Below are 18568 nucleotides of genomic sequence, written 5' to 3'. Positions count from 1 at the left end.
TAGCGTAGGGAGCCTTCATGTGCGCGCCTCCGTACCTCACATCCGTCTATACGTGTCTGTGTTTCAGTGTTGGCGGTAACGCGTTACTTTTTTTTTTGTAATTTAGTAACGCAGTCGTTACCTTTTGGGAACTGTAAAGGGTAAAGCACTTACGTTAACATTTTTTGGTAACGACAGGTGTCTCGTTACTAGTTTTACTTTTTATTCCAATTGTCCCGGGAGTTTTTCACAAAACTTCGTCTCGTATGGGCCACATTGCCAGAGCCATTCTTTTGTCGAAGCGGCGTACTACTATCGGCCTGCCAAGCGATGACAATAATAGTATCATCATGATGCGTCCGTCGACAGCCTATTTACCGTATAGGTGTGGACGTATTCACTAAGAAGCGAGGGAGGATGTCCGACGTCAGCTCTGAAATAGAGCTATTGCTTAAATTCTGTGAGCTGTAATTGTCAGAAAGTCGTACCTGGAATACTATAGCGGTGTTTACGATTTTGTTTTCAAAATAAAATTTGCTTGTATCTGCAAGTGTTCGTACACATTTCTGGTTGTTGAATTCCTGAGCGAGCGAGGCTGACCTTGAACGCCTTCACATAAGCACTCGCAATTTTTGCGTCAATCATATGGTTTAAAGGGCCAAAAATTATTTATCTTGGAAATGTTTTTTTCCGGAACTATGCAACTTAAGCATTATTTTATTGGTACAAAACCTGCGCATGTGTTTTGCTAGTAGACGTATGCCGTCAGAATTACTGCAAAATTTTTGAAATATCAGTTATATTTCCTTTCCGGACAGCGTTGATGATGAAATCTCATTTTCTGATTAATGTAACTTTGAGAAATGGCTTTACCGTGTCCTACAAAGTTATAAGCCGTCACATGCAACCCTACAGTTAACTTTAGGTCACTGTAATATTGCTACTGAAAGGCACACTTGTGTAAAGTATTCTCGTTATATATCAGTATTTCAACTAAAATCCTTGTTTGGGCTAGAAGTTTTGTGTGAAATATAAATGCGAGCTTTATTAAATTGTTATTCTGGATTCCCGTAGCGAATACAAACTCATTAAAATTTGTGAAATAGAGTAACGGCAGAAGTACTGTGCGTTACCTTTTTTTTTTTAACGGTAACGCGCTACCTTGTTTTTTGTAGGTTACATAGGGCGGTAACGCGTTCCTTTTTTGTTAGCGCAACGAGTAACGTATTTAGTTAATTTTTTTGGCAACGCCTACTACACTGCATGGTGTGTTTCCATCGCATATGAATGATGGCCTAATTTTAATATTCATCATTATCGGCCTATTTTATGTCCACTGCTGGATGAAAGCCTCTCCCAATTAAGGCCTCTCCTAAATTTTAATATTACAAGCTCTGAAAAAACACCGCAGTAAATGTCTTCTCAAGCGGTCTTCCAGCATATGCACTTGGACGGGCTCATTATGTTGTAGCGTATTACTGCACCTAGCCAGCTCTGAAAAAAACTGCACTAAAAGGTGCACCAATGTAGTTACTTACCTTTGCATCCAAGGTACCAGTCATTCTTGCCTGAAGCGACTTTTAAAGACGATAGTCTTTCTTGGGGAACTTAAACGCAGAAATTTTGGTCTGTCTTTCTGTCTGTCTTTCTGTTTGTCGGCACGTCCCTCGATTCAGCCACTCGGCCAAAGTTGAACCACTTGCCCAAGGGCCAGCCGTCTTGAACTGGTACGGCTGTTCATACTTGTGAACGTTGTCGATCAAAAAGTAAATATCATGCATATCTGAGGTGCAACATCACTAGGTAAGTATTAGGTGGCGTGTTCCTTTAATAGAAAATGCATACATACGTAATTTTAGGGACCCTAGTTTCTTAAGCTGCGCTGAAAATGCATAAGAATGGAAGCTTGAGCGAGTTGGTATGCGTTCATCCTTGTTGAAAATGCGACTGCGCTGAAATTTGCCTTCCTCCGTGCCCTTCGCACGAGCTCATTGTTGTGTTTCGGTTTCGGTTCTGTATTGCACTGTACGAATGCCATGGGTTGGTGTTGAAAAACTTTAGTTTTGAGAAGGCCAAGAAGATGAAAAAAAATATTTAAAAAATGAAAAAGCAGCGTTGTGGGCGGCCTTCAGGCTGCCGGTTGTGGGCGCCGCTCTGGCGTTCCTGTTTTACCCAGGCGACGTGTAAATAAAAGAGTGTGTGGAGAGTACTCGTTGAGTGCGGACGTTTCTCTGCAAAGGTCTTCGCCTGCTGCTGCGCCGGGACTACCAGCACGCAACAGAGCACTCATGTTTCCCGACGTATTGCCAGATGGCGTCCATATCTCACACAGCGCGTCTTCTATCGTCTTTACACGACATTTGCAGCGAAGCACGCAGATACGCGGCCAATTTTTTTTTTGTTTTTTAAAACAGCTACGAACCGGTAAGAAATAATGGTTATCCAGAAGTTAAAAAAAAGAACGAAATTCTAAACATAGTTTCATTCTGATGTTACCATTTTGAGGAGAATAAATATTGATTATAAGTTACCGCACCGCTTTGTTTTCAAATTCATCTATTTTCAGACTTGCCCTAATTGTTTGCCTTCAGCCAAAGTAAAAGGAGGTCTACGTCTATGTAAATTTTTTTTTTATTCAATGTGTTTAATGAGAGGTTGGTGCCTATACATGGCTCCGGCTACGCCTCTTCCCTTACTTATTAATTTGCGTCACGAACTTATAAATAAAAGTAGAGTATTGTAAAACTCACTCACGGCAATGTCCTTTTAAAAGGAATGTTCTCACGTCATGCATAACGTCCACGTGTCGACAACAATGTTCACACACAAGACACACAAAAAACGTTCACACTTTGCCGAAGAGTTCATCTCACAGTCATTTGTATAATGCGATCACAGAACAGTCACTGGGCCTTTGCCCGCACTTTGTAATCTTGATAACGTCATTTTCTAACTAATGTTTGCGGCGATTTTTCATGGAATGTCTTCCGTTAATTCCATTGTTACACTAATATTGTACTGTACATTAGCGCATTAAGTCATACGACACATTTCTTTCCATTGAGATGTTGATTTGTCCTACTTATGGCGTCTGAAGAGTGTAGGTTCTTGATAAAGTTTGGCATAATGGGGGTAGAAACATATTGTACAAAATGAGCGATTATTTAGGTACATTTTATTCTATCTTCCAGGTATGGTACATATATACAGTAAGAAAAGCGCCGACGTCAGCCACAACCTCCATTTAACACTCACTGTGAAGAGGATTAACTGCCGAGGTACTGGTGTCTCCCTGTGTTAAAAAAGTGAAACGATTAGAAACTGCACGAAACTTTTCCAGCACAAACATATCACTCCCTGTAATGACATAAAAAAATAACACCGATGTTCACCACACTAGTTTGCCTTCAGGGTTGCAAAGACCTCACTTTGCATTGACATTTCCGACCATTCTCAACTATTTTCAGGAAGTGCACTACGCCGTCATTAACGACACGTTAAACCGGATCTCTTATTGCAACGACGTCATTCTCTTGTAACAGACAGGCTTCAAAGTGAATTAAAGAACACAAACTACGATTGTGGTCAAGTTTTCACCTTGCATAGAAAATATTCACTGAGAACTCACTTCATCGAGTTGCAGCCCGTACATTGGGTTGTTGATTGTCACAGGCTCTGTTTCCTCCCTAGAAAGACGGTTTAAATGAAGGTATCATTAATAGGACACAAGTAACACAGTCTTCACGCTGAATAAGGAAAAGCTTTTGCCACAGCATTGATCAAAAACACTGGCAAAATCCGAACATGTCTATCGTAAACGTAGACCCCGGGTCTGAGTTCGGCGTCGCTTCGCCCTTCGAATTCATGCTACGATAAGACCGCGACGGTTCGGAAACCGACGAGGCTTTGTTATACGCATGCTTAAGGCGAAGTGAAAGCATGCAGACTGAATGCGGCGTAGAAAGGCAGATATTTAGCCCTGATGTCGTATAAATGTGTGGACGTAGAGATATTGTACTTAAGGTGTAGTTTCTATTTGATCGTGAAATAAATCTTTGCAATAATGAAGAAATTCGTTAACGTGGTGCAGTTATTTCCATGAAAACAAAAAGGCATGAAATTTAAGCACAGAATTAAGGCGCATTTCGCGGTTGTAGGTACATGCACCGCTGAAAGTTATCTTCATATAGAACAGTCTGATTAATAAAAAAAAAAGATTTAGATGACCCTTTGTTTTTGTGATGCCGCTTAGTTGTTCAAAGGTCGTCAACAAAATTATCTCAAAACCTATCTGGATAATATGTAATTCCTCAAAAACAAGCTTTCCGCTAAAATGCACGAAACCATCAATTTATTTTTAAAAATAAATACACAGTTGGCATGATGTTATCAAACCAAAACGTGTAAAACGACTCAAAGAGCAGCGCATGTGCATATTCAGCATAAACTGCCACAAGCTTAAATTTGTACGTGTGTTCAAGAAAATTTTAAAGATTTCAAGATCTTACGTGCCTAAAGTGTGATCAGATTATGAGGACACCTCAATGGGGGACTCCGTATTTATGCTGACAGCCAGGGTATCTTACCGCGTACTTAAATCTAAGTACACGAGTGTTCCTGTATTCTGCCCATCCACAGAAATGCCGCCGCGGTTGCTTGGTACCAACCCACGACTTAGTTTTCAGCAGCGCTGCGCTACAGCCACTAAGCCACCATGGCGTGCACGAGTGTTCAAGAAGGAGCAAAATGAACTGCATACAGTTCAAATGCAGGGTCGTTAGTACACTTGTGACATAGTCGACCACTTTCATAATAAAGAACAGAACACAACTTGAAAGGAGATCATACCGCATGAAGTGGGTGCCATGCAGGTAAATTTTGCGTGGTCATGTTCTTTCGTTAACATTTGCTGAACAAGTAATTTAAATGATAAGAGACACTTTGAGTTGTAGCGCAGAGGTCAGTATCCTCCAATACAAGCTACATACCTTCTGAGATATAAGCTCGAACTGTTTTTTTTTTCAACTGAATAATACTGAGCGGCCATTTGTGTATAAAAAAGAACGTGAAACGTTATGCGTACGGTCAAGACATCTCGCATCCTTATATTAACATAGAACTTTTTTTTAAGCCGCAAGTACAGCCGAACAATCTTTTAGCAGAGGCGCAAAGGACTGAGCCATAACTAAAAGATGGATAAACAAAAAATAACTTCAACGTCAACCGCCATTTCTTTTTGAGAGCATGAAAACAGTAAGAGCCTTTTACTTGCCAACCATTTCACGATGAAGACAGGAGTTTGTACGGCATTTAATCTGCAGCCTAAGGAATTCTACATCCCGCTTTTTAATGGAGACATACATATGTTTAATGGCTGCGAATTTTCAACGTACATATAAAAAAATTTTGGCACCAAACTGGGAGCATTGAAACTCCACAGCGTGATTATGGCCGTATGACGTCATATGGAGTAAATCCTATTCACCCTCCTTAGGGTATATAATGCAAGACTTTTCAGCCTGAAGGAGTCATTTGCCATAACTTGGGCGCGTGGTCGATAAGGTACATGCAAACCTGAGCACTAATCGCTTCCAAAACATTTCTAAAGAGAGTTGTGAACGATTTTTTTATGCGACTAACCTAGTTGAGACTCTTCTTCTCCAGAAAGTGACGGCCACGATGACAAAAGCAACCACAGAAATAACGATAAGAGGCGCCCCGTAGGACCACCCGGCGACTGGAAAAAAGAAATATGACAGAGAAAATCAGCACAGAAACCCATATATCGTTACAGACATTAGCCTGAAAACACATTTAGTTCTTGTCAGACAGAAATACGGCGTGCACTGAGACATGTGGAGAGTTTAATTTCATTTTTCGACTGGCTTTGCAACGGTGATGATGACCAACCATTTTTTTTACTTATGAATAAGTTCGTTGAAATTCCCCTATTACTTATTATGATTATTCTTTCTTTTTTTTTTTGCATTCCGAAACATCACTGTTAGAGACGCCGTAATAGCGGACTTCGAGATAAGTACAGCTAGCTTTGCTCCCACTGCTTAGCAGACGATCGTTTTTTATTGTTCCCGCCACCGCAGTGCGGCTTCCATAGCCGAGATTCTAAAGTCACTGGAACGGGAAAAGTACCGCGACCGTCGTGCGCGCCGCCATATTTGGTCCAGCGCGGCCGAAGCTGTGGCGGTGTGGTGTTGGTTTCACGTGGAGTAACGCATGTTTTACGCATTGCGTGCGCTTTTGCAGCCCCGAATGAAGCATACCGTTGTTCTCTGACTGATTAGGAAAGAAATAGCGGCAATTTTCGCTTGCCTACATGCGCACGCACGCGTACTAACCCGATAAAGAAATCCGAACTGCGCGGCATTTACGCGGTCGGCTGTCTGCATTTATTAAATGCGAAGCATTTCTTCGCAAATTTCTGTGACTTTGTACGTATCTATCTATCTATCTATCTATCTATCTATCTATCTATCTATCTATCTATCTATCTATCTATCTATCTATCTATCTATCTATCTATCTATCTATCTATCTATCTATCTATCTATCTATCTATCTATCTATCTATCTATCTATCTATCTATCTATCTATCTATCTATCTATCTATCTATCTATCTATCTATCTATCTATCCGCCCCCGACTTTGTGCTGTCCTGGCCGCTTCGTTAGTGGGAAGTTCACCAAATTTGGTATGGCATATAACATAACTGTATGACGAATTTAAATTACGGTGATAACATGAAAATAATGACATGCATGCCATGTACGGCATGATTTACATGCCACGCTCATGGTGCGCTCGCGGCCGTTTCGATAGCTTGATACACAACTAAATTGGTATGGCGTGACAAGAGTGTATGACGAACATAAGTGACTGGTTATAATGTGCAAATCATGACAGACATGCCATGTAAAACATGATTTACATGACATGGTTTCGGGGCGCTCGCCGTCGTTTAATGAAATGCATATATACCAAAATTTTTATGACGAGCTATTTCTGTATGAGGAACGTTAGTGATAGGTGTTAACATGAAAATCATGACTTCCATGTCATATGTACGGCATGACTTACTTGCCACGCTCATGCTGCGATGGCGGGTGGTTCGCTAGCTTGAAATGCACCCAAATTGGTATAGCGTGAGGTGCTGTATGACGAACATGAATGACAAGTGGTAACGTGAAAATCATGACGGTATTTATGTTGGTCATACAGTCACGTCACGCAATACCGATTTTGGTGCATATCAAACAAGCGAACCGGCCGCGAGAGCATCATGAGCCTGGCATGTAAATGATGCCTTACATGACATGCTTGCCATTATTTTCATGTTACCACCTGTTAACGTTCGCATTACAGTCACGTCACGCAATACCGATTGTGGTGCATATCAAGCAAGCGAACCGGCCGTGAGAGCATCATGAGCGTGGCATGTAAACCATGCCTTACATGAAATGCGTACCATTATTTTCATGTTACCGCACGGTATTTATGTTGGCCATACAGTCACGTCACGCAATACCAATTTTGGTGCATAACAGGTGGTGCACCACCTGTTATTTACGTTCGCATTACAGTCACGTCACGCAATACCGATTTTGATGCATATCAAGCCAGCGAACCGGCCGCGAGAGCATCATGAGCATGGCATGTAAGTACAGTTACGCCTTACATACAATACAGTCACAGTGCAGTCATGCCTTACATGACATGCATACCATTATTTTCATGTTCATTATTTTCATGTTACCGCAGGCAGGCACGTAGCCAGGATTTTTTTTCGGGGGGGGGGGGGGGGGGGGCCAAGGCCTAATTGTTCGAAAGAAAGTATTTCCATGGCAAAAATAAAACAAAAGTTGCCCGGGAATATAGAAGGCCGGACGAATTTTTGGGGGGGGGCCCGGGCCCCCCGGGCCCCCCCCTTGCCTACGTGCCTGACCGCAGGGTATTTATGTTCGTCATACAGTCACGTCACGCAATACCGATTTTGGTGCATATCAAGCAAGCGAACCGGCCGCGAGAGCATCAGCCATTATTTTCATGCTACCACCTGTTATTTGTGAGAACTAACAGACAATAATGCCAAGGAAAGTATAGGGGATGTTTTTAGTAATAAATGTAAGGTAATTGTGAAGAAAGAAAAGTGGACGAAAAGATAGCTTGCCGCGGGCAGGGACCGAACCTGCGACCTTCGAATAACGCGTCCGATGCTCTACCAACTGAGCTACCGCGGCGGCCATCCCCCCGTCCACTTTATGGTGTATATGTGTACATTTAAACGTGGGAGCGTCAGTCAGCGCCGCCAGTAGCCATGACGGCGAGTGTGGAACACTCTTTGTCTGCCTTGTTGGCGTCACGTAGCACGTGAACTTATTACGAGCTGGCAGCTGACCAATAATCCCTCGCATACTACCTGAAAGCACCAAGTCTGCCAGAACGAGACCCTCGCTATGAATGAAGGAAAGAAGTGTTAATTTCAAGGGCTCGTTTTCTTTGTTATACACAATATTAATGAGAACTAACAGACAATAATGCCAAGGAAAGTATAGGGGATGTTTTTAGTAATAAATGTAAGGTAATTGTGAAGAAAGAAAAGTGGACGAAAAGATAGCTTGCCGCGGGCAGGGACCGAACCTGCGACCTTCGAATAACGCGTCCGATGCTCTACCAACTGAGCTACCGCGGCGGCCATCCCCCCGTCCACTTTATGGTGTATATGTGTACATTTAAACGTGGGAGCGTCAGTCAGCGCCGCCAGTAGCCATGACGGCGAGTGTGGAACACTCTTTGTCTGCCTTGTTGGCGTCACGTAGCACGTGAACTTATTACGAGCTGGCAGCTGACCAATAATCCCTCGCATACTACCTGAAAGCACCAAGTCTGCCAGAACGAGACCCTCGCTATGAATGAAGGAAAGAAGTGTTAATTTCAAGGGCTCGTTTTCTTTGTTATACACAATATTAATGAGAACTAACAGACAATAATGCCAAGGAAAGTATAGGGGATGTTTTTAGTAATAAATGTAAGGTAATTGTGAAGAAAGAAAAGTGGACGAAAAGATAGCTTGCCGCGGGCAGGGACCGAACCTGCGACCTTCGAATAACGCGTCCGATGCTCTACCAGTGAAGTCTCAATGAAGTCTCAAAACGATACGGGATGTCGTAATGTTCCTGCACGCTTTCCTGACCCTATAAAAACAATCGCCATCCAAAGCGCCGTGTTCGTCATACAGTCACGTCAGGCAGTACCAATCTGTAGCAGTCAGCTTTCATGGCGCGCTGATCATTATATGTGAGCCCAAAGGCGTCAATTTTACGCCAAACATAATAAAATGTTATTGTGCATAAACCTCCTGCGACAACCAGGCGAAAAAAGCTGCACTAGTGCGGGGTAGGCGCAAACATTCGCGAATTCTCAATGAAGTGCTTACCTCACAATGCGGGTATCAGTCGTGGGAACAAATTTTTCCCGCCAAATTCTGTGCAGCCACATAGCCCGTCGTTTGGCATCCTTCTTCCCGCTGGGAATGGCAAAGCGGGCCTTACCCGGGCGTTCTTCGATGCCTCGATAGGCTTTCAATGAAGTCTCAAAACGATACGGGATGTCGTAATGTTCCTGCACGCTTTCCTGACCCTATAAAAACAATCGCCATCCAAAGCGCTGTGCGTCTGCGGCCGGGAGACACGAGCGAGGTGAGCGAGCTGGACCATTTATGTGGCGAAGCCGCCGAAAGGGCGCGGCGGCGAAGAGAAAAGGAACGCGGTACTTTTCCCGTTACAGTGACTTTAAGAATCAAACCTGCGGCTTCACACTTTGTAGCGCTAAACCGTGGTGCCGGAGCCATAACGTAGCCCTACAAGAATGTGATTTTTTTTTTTTTGAGCCGGTACTGTTATAACCTATTATTGAGATGACTACATATACTTCTAAAAAATTCCACAAATAAATTGTATCTGTGAATATGCGAAATAGCGTGATATGGAGTAACTGGGAAGGGCAAGCTTGAAAAGCCGACTATAATAGAATTCTCGCTCGGGAACACTAAAAATTCAAATGAAATGACAGCCTAAGTCGTCATTTTGATGGCGCCTGCTGTAGATAGGTAATTCAATTTCTGTGGCATTGCGCGCCAAAATGACCGCATGATTATGAAAATTGGCCGCGTATCTGCGTACTACGCTGTAGATGTCGTCGTTTTTTTTTCCGCCGGCCGTTTATGCGCCGTTTCAGCACAGCCTAAAAAACACTAGCATTTTCAGCCCAACCTAAGAAACACTATATTCTTTAGAATTACGTATCTATGTATTTTCTGTAAAGGAACACAGCACATAATACTTACGTATTGATGTTGCGCCTCAGATATGCGTAATATTTGCTTTTTGATCGACAATGTTCACAAGTATGAACGCAGCTACCAGTTCAAGATGGCTGGGCGTTCAGCAAGTGCTTAAACTTAGGCCGGGTGTCTAAATCATGTGACAGACAGACAGACAGACAGACAGACAGACAGACAGACCGAAATTTCTGCGTTTAAGTTCCCCAAGAAAGACTATCAGACTATCGTCTTTAAAACACGCAGTAGCGGAGGGCTCCGGAAATTTCGGCCACCTGGGGTTCTGTAACGCTACATAGAGGTAAATAGTGCTACGTTTCATATCTGATCATTAGAAACCGAAGCCATTTTAGCTACCAACCAATAATTGTGCTGTACATTTTATCACTAGCAACGAACTGAGATGAATTAGATAATTTGGTGCGCGTGTATGTTCAGGACCCTTCCACCAAGTGTTCCAACTGTTTTGGAAAAAGTTAGAAATTCCCAGTAAGCGTCGCTGGTCCCCAGGAGGAGCGTACCGTGAGTCTGTTCCAGTGGAGACGGAGGTCCCACGGTGAGCACCCGATCGCAACGGTTTCCCCCAAAGATGTCTAGGCAGGCGCACTGCGGAGCACCTGTCCCTCGTGCCAGCTTGCAGCTGCCACCGTTGCGACAAAAGTAATCGGGGCAGGCTGCCAAAAGCAAACGGGAACGTAATGCATTAGTATCCGCTCCTAAAAGCATGGCTTTTAATAGCATAAAATAATGTGCGCCTAGTACACCAAGCACACCTGTACAGCTCCTGCACTTCTAGAGTGAAATGAGTGATTCAGATGTGTCGACTTCAAAGATACCGACCATAGCATAGAGATTCATCTGATCCATCGCTGCAGTCGGCTCGGCCGTCGCACAGCTTGGATTGGTGCAGACAAGACGAAGGGTCCCGGCAATAGTAGTAGCCTTCAGGGCAAGTGTCTTTGCCATCTGCGTAAATGTAATTCATGCAAAAAACATTTATTCCTGAAATTATAGCAATGCGGAGAAGGCGTGCATCGTGAGAACAGCCACTGGATGTGAAATCTTTTCACTTCTTGCGCAAGCTCCTTTTTACGCGCCAGATACAGGACACGATGAAAGTTCTTCGACGCAATATTATTGTGCAAGCGGGTACTTCGACGTTAAATCTGAGCATTCGTACAATATTAATATGGGCATTTCTTCGCAAGCAGTTCTTTCAGTGCACCGCTCTGCTTGAGCTCCCTAAGCGCAAGAAAGGCTGCTCGACTCCCGAAGCACAGTAGAGAGCCACTCCGTGGTATCCTGCCGCTAGGAATGAACGCAAAAGAGCAGCAATGAGCAGTTCCCTGTATGAGTCTCTTGGGAACCGCAGACAAACTGCGCACTTCTTTTTGTGCTGTATGAGGGAGCATCGTGGTGTGCTACGTGCGCTAACAGAAATAGCAGAATGGAAGTAGCAACGCTGTGAACCTCTGATGCCCTAAGCGTTATGTGCACCCCTTTGCCCTTCACAGACAACCTCATTTATCTTGAGAAGAGAAAAAAAATACACGCGCTTACATGACCTAAGGAACAACATTTACGACAGTCTGTATCGCGAAGTGTTCGTCTCAAACTGTACGTGCTTGCTCGCGATAAAGTTTGTGTTGCCTATTGCAATGTGAATGATACTTGCCGCACTCTTTTATCCGTGCGCTGAAAGAGTGAAGGTCTTTATCGACAGTGTGTGCTGAGATTGAACGACCCTCACGAGCTTAAGTAAAACACTCAATTTCAGTATCGCTGATTTTACCGCAGAATTTGAGGCGCAAAACGCACGAAACAATCAGCGGGGACATTTCAAACAAGAATCTTATTGGATCTGTCAACAATGCCGTAAGTGCTTCTCATTGTAAACGAGTGAGCGCATCCAACATATATTCGAAAATGTAACACAATCGTAACGTCTCTGTTAGCGTACCGGTTTATTGAAATCAAGTGCTCAAGCATTCTTAAATGGACAGCGTGCTAGGCTTAAATTAACCAGAAAGCAAGCGCGGATAAAACTGTTGACAGCGCACACTGTTGCCAGCGCTGTTGACACTCGACAACACTTTTGAAAGCGCTAACATGAAGCTGGCTGACAATTGGGCATGTTGGTTCATGATCCAATGTGTTTAATGGCGCAAACAGTACAGGGACTAAAAGAAGACGACGACACACAGAGAGCAAACTAGTTTGCGCTCTGTGTGTCGTCGTCTTACTTTTGTCCCTGTGCTGTTTGCGTCATTCAACACTTCGAAGCTGGCGTTCTCGGATAGTCGCTATCAGTCAAATAAGGCGATAAAGCAGCCGGCACACAGTAAATGAATGACGTTTCCTACTGTAAACTTTGCGACTTGTTCCAGTGAAATGGTTGGAGAGAAGTGTGCGGGTTTACCTGTTTCGGACCAAGGAGGTCGCATGAAAGGATGAAATTCGTCCTGATATATTGTTAGCGCATGTCTGATTACGCTTACGCACGCATGGCACGAGTACAAAAAAAAAAAAAAGTCACAGTTTCGCCGCAAGGCCGAAGCAATGAATGCGATAGCAAGGAACTAATGCTATACGAAGTGAGGCTCGCCAATGGATACGCTCAGTTTGAACAGCGCTTCTGTTCCAAGGCGGCCGCCTTGCAACAGGCGGCCGAAGCAGCGAAGGAAACTAGCGTGCTTCAAGTGTCGAGCTGTGACACTTGATAGTTCGCGCTCATCTTCTGTTTGTTCGTTTAGCGGCGTCCCTGAGCTCGAGTGACATTCGTACGCGCCGTAACATGAGCGCGGACATCACGGTGAAAGCGTGAAACATTCCTCTACCCCTCGCCACGAGAAAACCGCGCGAGCAGACAGCGGAAGGGCAAGCTTCTCCCATGCGCAAATATAAGAAACGAGCGAGCTCGCCGACGACTTTTAAATGCGTCCGTCGGGCTCCTAGCGCCACCTCGCTGGTATTGAAGAAACGCTTATTATCGCCTGCTGTCTCTGAGTCCGTCCAGCGCTAAATGGTGTGTATATAACGCTCGCCGTTAGCTACGTGGAGGATCTGCGTTTCGTGGCGTAGTGGATAGCGCCGCTCGCTGCGGAGCAGGAGGTCCCTGGTTCGATTCCGCGCTTCGGAAGCATTTTTCTGAGTTATTTTTCTGCGGGGACTTTATAGATATATACATACTTATACATATACGGTGCATGACGGCGGCAACGGCGACGGCAAAATCCAGCCGAGACTGTCCATATAATTGCTATCGCAATAAAAGAACAAACAGGATTCACGCACCACACTGCCTTTCGTCCTCCGCGTTGGGGCAGTCAGGCACGCCATCGCACAGGAGCAGACGAGGAATACAAGAACCGTTGCTGCTACCACAGCTGAATTCGCCGGGAGCGGTGCAAAGCGAGCTTGGCGTTGTGGACACTGACCAGGAACCCGGGGAGATTGGGCGACCAGTTGCTTTCCCTCTAACTGCGAGACAAACGCAAAAGCCTTCCTTTGGCGCATATATGTATACTGCTCGTACGGACAGCTGCCAAGCGACCACCGCAAGCCATCGCCACTAATGAGGCCAGCAAAACTAAGAATGCAGATTTCACTGATCTTTACAGTGTCATTCCACATTGATCGACACATTCCTATCCGAAATTTGTAATGATATTACGTTCCACCCACACTAAAGTCATGTTCTTCGCATCGCAAGTGGCGAAAGTATGGTCTTCGGCCCTCAGTTTCATGCGGTTCTGTTGCTTAATAGTTGCACACGTATGGTAAGTTAGGCTACACTTGAGCCGGCTATCCCGATACATAGTTTAAAAAGTTTCCGCTGCTCATTTTCCCATAAATACACGTCCACATTTCACAAACAAACAACACACTAAGTCTGCAAAAACTATCAAGAAAAAAAAACACAAACAAAGCACGATAAGCTTCCCGCGAACGCTATTTGCAGTTTTGTGTCATGTATAGGGTAAAGTTACGAGTAATTCTGTATCGTGGATATTACCTGTTGTTCCTCCTGATTCGCATGTCATTCCTGTAAGTAAAAAACAATAGTAGCACTTAGTACATACGCCAAAATGTGGCACTTCTCGTTCTTCTTCGTCATGCACGTATGTACCGCTAGTCAAATAAATCATTGCCTTTGCTCGTTTAAAACATGTGCCAAGCTATAGCTGTCTCAATTTCGCAGTCGTCAAATGCGGCCTAAAGTGAATGAACAATTATTTATCAAATTCCCTAGTTCGCTGTTTGCATACTTCGATTGTTCGTGGAAATAATGTTCATCCGAACAGGGCGAATCGCGCTAATGGTTTCGTGCTATCATTCAAAAGTCTCTTCAAAGGAAATAATTGAGAAAACGAGCATATTTTCGTAGTACACTGAGTGCAATCTACAGCTTCTTATACATACTGAACGTGACTTTTGGCTCAAATTGTACTGATTCTATTTATTGTGTATACGAACCACAGTCGGTTTCATCACTGCCGTCTTCGCAGTCGTTCTCGCAATCACAGATGAAACTTCGAGGGAGGCACATTCTTCTGTCCACGCACAAAAACTCCTCTCGGGTGCATAGTGACCGGTGTTTCTTGGTATGAGCAGTTCCTGAAAATTTGAGCACGCTGGTATTCGAAGCACAGACGCCGTTTACGATTGGAATTCGCTCCGCACGTTCGAATATTATACTGCGGCTGCTGTATGTAATTACACATAGCATGAAAGCTAGACTTGGTAATTCAGTTCTGCAGAATCCCGCATTGTTGGGAAAGGGTTATGAAAGTAATTCTTCTTCTTCTTCTTCTTCTTCTCATTATTATTATTATTATTATTATTATTATTATTATTATTAATATTATTATTATTATTATTATTATTATTATTATTATTATTATTATTATTATTATTATTATTATTATTATTATTATTATTATTATTATTATTATTATTATTTGCGCAGCTATCATAATTTACTCTTTCCTTCGGAGCACTTGCACTTTCATTCCTACAATGCTGGGCGCAGGATGGGTCATCAGAGCTAAAAAATGACAAAGTCGGCGTCAGTAATCCCTTAACTTGATTGAACAAACGAACTCGGATGACAGACCTTCCAAAAAACTTCAAATGCGTTTATGCTCGAGTGAGCTCTTCAGCTCATGAGTATTACATAGGTGAGAAAATGCTTACAAGGCAGGTAGACTAAACCACAATGAAACGAGCCGTTATGGAAAATAGAAAAAGCGCAGCCAAGAAGCGATGGCGCAAGGTGTAAAGTTCCTTGGGACGTCAACGGCACACAACAAGCTTCTTCCTTAGTAATCAGTGCCCATCATTCAGTGCTACCAGGTTGCACGGATACGCGGCTTGCTTTTTTTTTTTTTACCCGTCGGGACAGCATTCTGCTTCCTTTTTCCTTTCTTCGCGTATTTGCGCTTAAACAAACCCCTTTAAATATGCATTTCCCAATAAACAGAGAAAAGTGTGAATGCATTATCTTAAATGCGACAGGATCTCAAGAGAGCACAAGCACTGACCTCCTTCCAGGCATGAAGGCGTAAAGGTCACTTCGTCGATTGCGATATCAGTGAGCGCGTCGCCTCCGCGCTGGGCAAGGAAGGCGACCGTGAAAGGCTCCGGGTGACCGACCACCACGTGCGCGTATGCCCACAGGGATCCCTGGGGTCCCAGCTCTTGCCACATGGGCAGTCTCGAGCCCGCACCCTCTGTCTCCACCTACGAAAGCGTCCAAAGACAGCCTGCAGTTAATGATACCCGCTAACGTCGCTCACGTCATGCAAAAACGTCTATGCCCCACCAAGAAAATGTATTTCCTATTTTTACGCACAATTGTGGCAGGAGCAAGATGCCGAGAAGCGAGGGAAATAAAGAATTCCCAGAAAGAGCTTTGGAGCCTACACCAGAAATATCTCACTGATAAACTGAAGCAAATACAAAGATTAGCGGTTGGTTCGCCTTTTCACATTATTCAACAAGGAGCAGCGCTACCCACTTAATTATGAAAGCTTATCTACCGACACTAGGCCATCGCAGAATCATATCGAGGTTAAAATTTGTGCGTCAGCTCTATCATGGCCGAATTTAGATTACATCGCTCTGCGCTGTCTCACCAGACACTCCCTTCAAACGGGTCACAGTAAAAGGCTGAGACAATCCGTAAACCACATAAACTCACATAGGTGCTCGTTATTTCCAGCCGCCACCGACAATTGGAATAAAGTACCTGAGAGTGCTGTTTCCTCTACTTCAGTAGACTCATTTGTTAACATTGTTGGAAGCATCAACATTGGTATGTAATGTGTTCGGAATGCAACGTGGTGTGATTTGCATTTTTGTAGTTTTTAAACTCATTTTCTTTTTCTCAGTGACCTTGTGTTCTGATATGCCACTCATGTATATGACCTTCTTTTTTTCATTAAACCACTCCTGCTTGGGCCCACATGTGACCTGCAGTTTGTATAAATAAAAATAAAAACTGCGAATACGTACAGTTGCATATCATTCTTCCAGTCAGCAGGGAGTATATAGCGGCTTAGTAGACTTTCAAAATAAAACTTTCTTGGCCTACGGTTGCAGTTCAGGTGTATGTAGGTTAGTTTCTCACAGAGAGGTTATATACGTAGTACTTATAGTTGTCACAAATCGGCAACGTAGTGTCAGTCAGCGAACGCCTTTGTTCTACGTAATCAAACAAGAAATCATGGCATAATACTTCACATACAATGTCGGCTCATACGCACACTTAAAGACCACATAGCGATTGGTTTTAGAGCGCTTAATATTGAAGTTTTTTGCAATCGCGTTATACTTATGAAGCCCAAACCTTGTGTCACTGGGTATACACCTATTCTTGGCCAACGCCCAACAATGCATAATGGATACAGTAGCATTAAATGTATTTCGATATGTTCCGTACAGTTCTGCGTATGCACCTCTCTTTATTCATATATATCTCACTTGCACTCGCCTACTCAGATGTTGGCGGATGACCAATAACCGCATAAACTTAAGTATTGAGTGGCAATCATCTTGCCACCTTCGTGGTCCATAAATATAAAGATTTCATTAGATTACAAGTTGTATTGCGTGCAAAAAAAAAGGCACAATCGTACGCATCACATTTTGTTGTGCAGCGCTTAATGATCTACGTTATTACAATGTCACTTCGCATCAATTCCAGCCGGTACGTTGTACCTAAATAATTTAATTGTGATCTCGCAGCGTTAGCTCGGTAAGTCCAGATCTTTATATTTTATACAGCAGTGCCTCCAAGGTATATGTAAACTGGTAGCGTAACTTCCACAGAAGCCCATGTATCAAGTAGTTGGCGGCTCGTTGCCACCATCACCATCTACGCATCGCGGGGACAACTAACAGCAAGCAAAATATCAATAAAAGAAATATGACGTCACAACCTGAAGCGGTAGCGACGTCGCGCATTTGCACTACATGGCGCGAAGTTGAATTTTGTTTTAATTGCTGACCTTTTACATGCTTTTGATAACTACGCGATTTTGTTGCGTCTTTATGGCTCGCAACTTGCGTGTGCGAGAGAAAAGGAAGATCAACAAAAAAGATTGGGGAAGCAAGCTTGTTTTATCAGCCAAATAGAGTACTTGCAATATACACCAAAATACTTTGCAGATTAGGAAATTATGATACAACGGCTCACGATCACAATAGCACAATACTTCGAAAACTCACGTTACCCAATCGAGAAAAACCACTGGAACGAGACAGCAGCCTTCCAAGTATCACTTTGGCAACCTTAGAGTACGTACAGCGTTTCTTCGCTTAGCGTGCCGCATTCACCGTCACGAAAGGCGAGTGCACGCCGGCCGTGCGCCAGCGAAAGCAGTCTGCTGTCAGGAGCGGTTATCTACACATTCTGTGAGCTAGTTCAGCTTCTCTGAAGTGTCACGCCAGTAAATAACACATAACCAAATAAATAACCTACGGAAGATACGCACGAAACCACCGCGCAAAAGTGAGCGATGTCTCGTTGACCCGACAATGCGCCGAACTAAACAAAAGTCCACATCCCACATTGCAAACTGCCTGCATACGCCCCCCATTTATGGCGCTCGACCAAACAAAAATGAGGCAACCAACTATTTACCCAAGTTTCAGATAAGCCGTAAAGTGAGTTTCTAGTTTACTTTGGCATATATAAAATTGGGAGTTTTCGAAAAAAAATTCCATTGAG

At 43.6% G+C, this 18568-nt stretch overlaps 1 protein-coding gene across 1 annotated transcript in view; it reads right to left on the bottom strand.

Annotated features, from left to right (window-relative positions):
• Nucleotides 1–3154: 3154 nt before the first annotated feature.
• The window catches only part of LOC119381347 (MAM and LDL-receptor class A domain-containing protein 2), a 90037-nt gene continuing 74623 nt past the window's right edge, over nt 3155–18568 (bottom strand). Inside the window, exons 33-41 of the mRNA XM_049412408.1 lie at nt 15879–16077; nt 14812–14952; nt 14351–14380; nt 13630–13815; nt 11176–11301; nt 10857–11009; nt 5620–5716; nt 3608–3665; nt 3155–3271 (exon numbers count right to left, since the gene is read on the bottom strand). Of these exons, the coding sequence (XP_049268365.1) occupies nt 3224–3271; nt 3608–3665; nt 5620–5716; nt 10857–11009; nt 11176–11301; nt 13630–13815; nt 14351–14380; nt 14812–14952; nt 15879–16077 (1038 nt within the window). The 3' untranslated portion in view covers nt 3155–3223. The remainder of the gene's footprint in view (nt 3272–3607; nt 3666–5619; nt 5717–10856; nt 11010–11175; nt 11302–13629; nt 13816–14350; nt 14381–14811; nt 14953–15878; nt 16078–18568) is intronic.

The sequence above is a fragment of the Rhipicephalus sanguineus genome, chromosome 1, assembly GCF_013339695.2.
Source record: "Rhipicephalus sanguineus isolate Rsan-2018 chromosome 1, BIME_Rsan_1.4, whole genome shotgun sequence".
Taxonomy (NCBI): domain Eukaryota; kingdom Metazoa; phylum Arthropoda; class Arachnida; order Ixodida; family Ixodidae; genus Rhipicephalus; species Rhipicephalus sanguineus.
The sequence above is the reverse complement of the archived record's forward strand: the minus strand, read 5'-3'. Positions and strand labels throughout refer to the sequence as shown.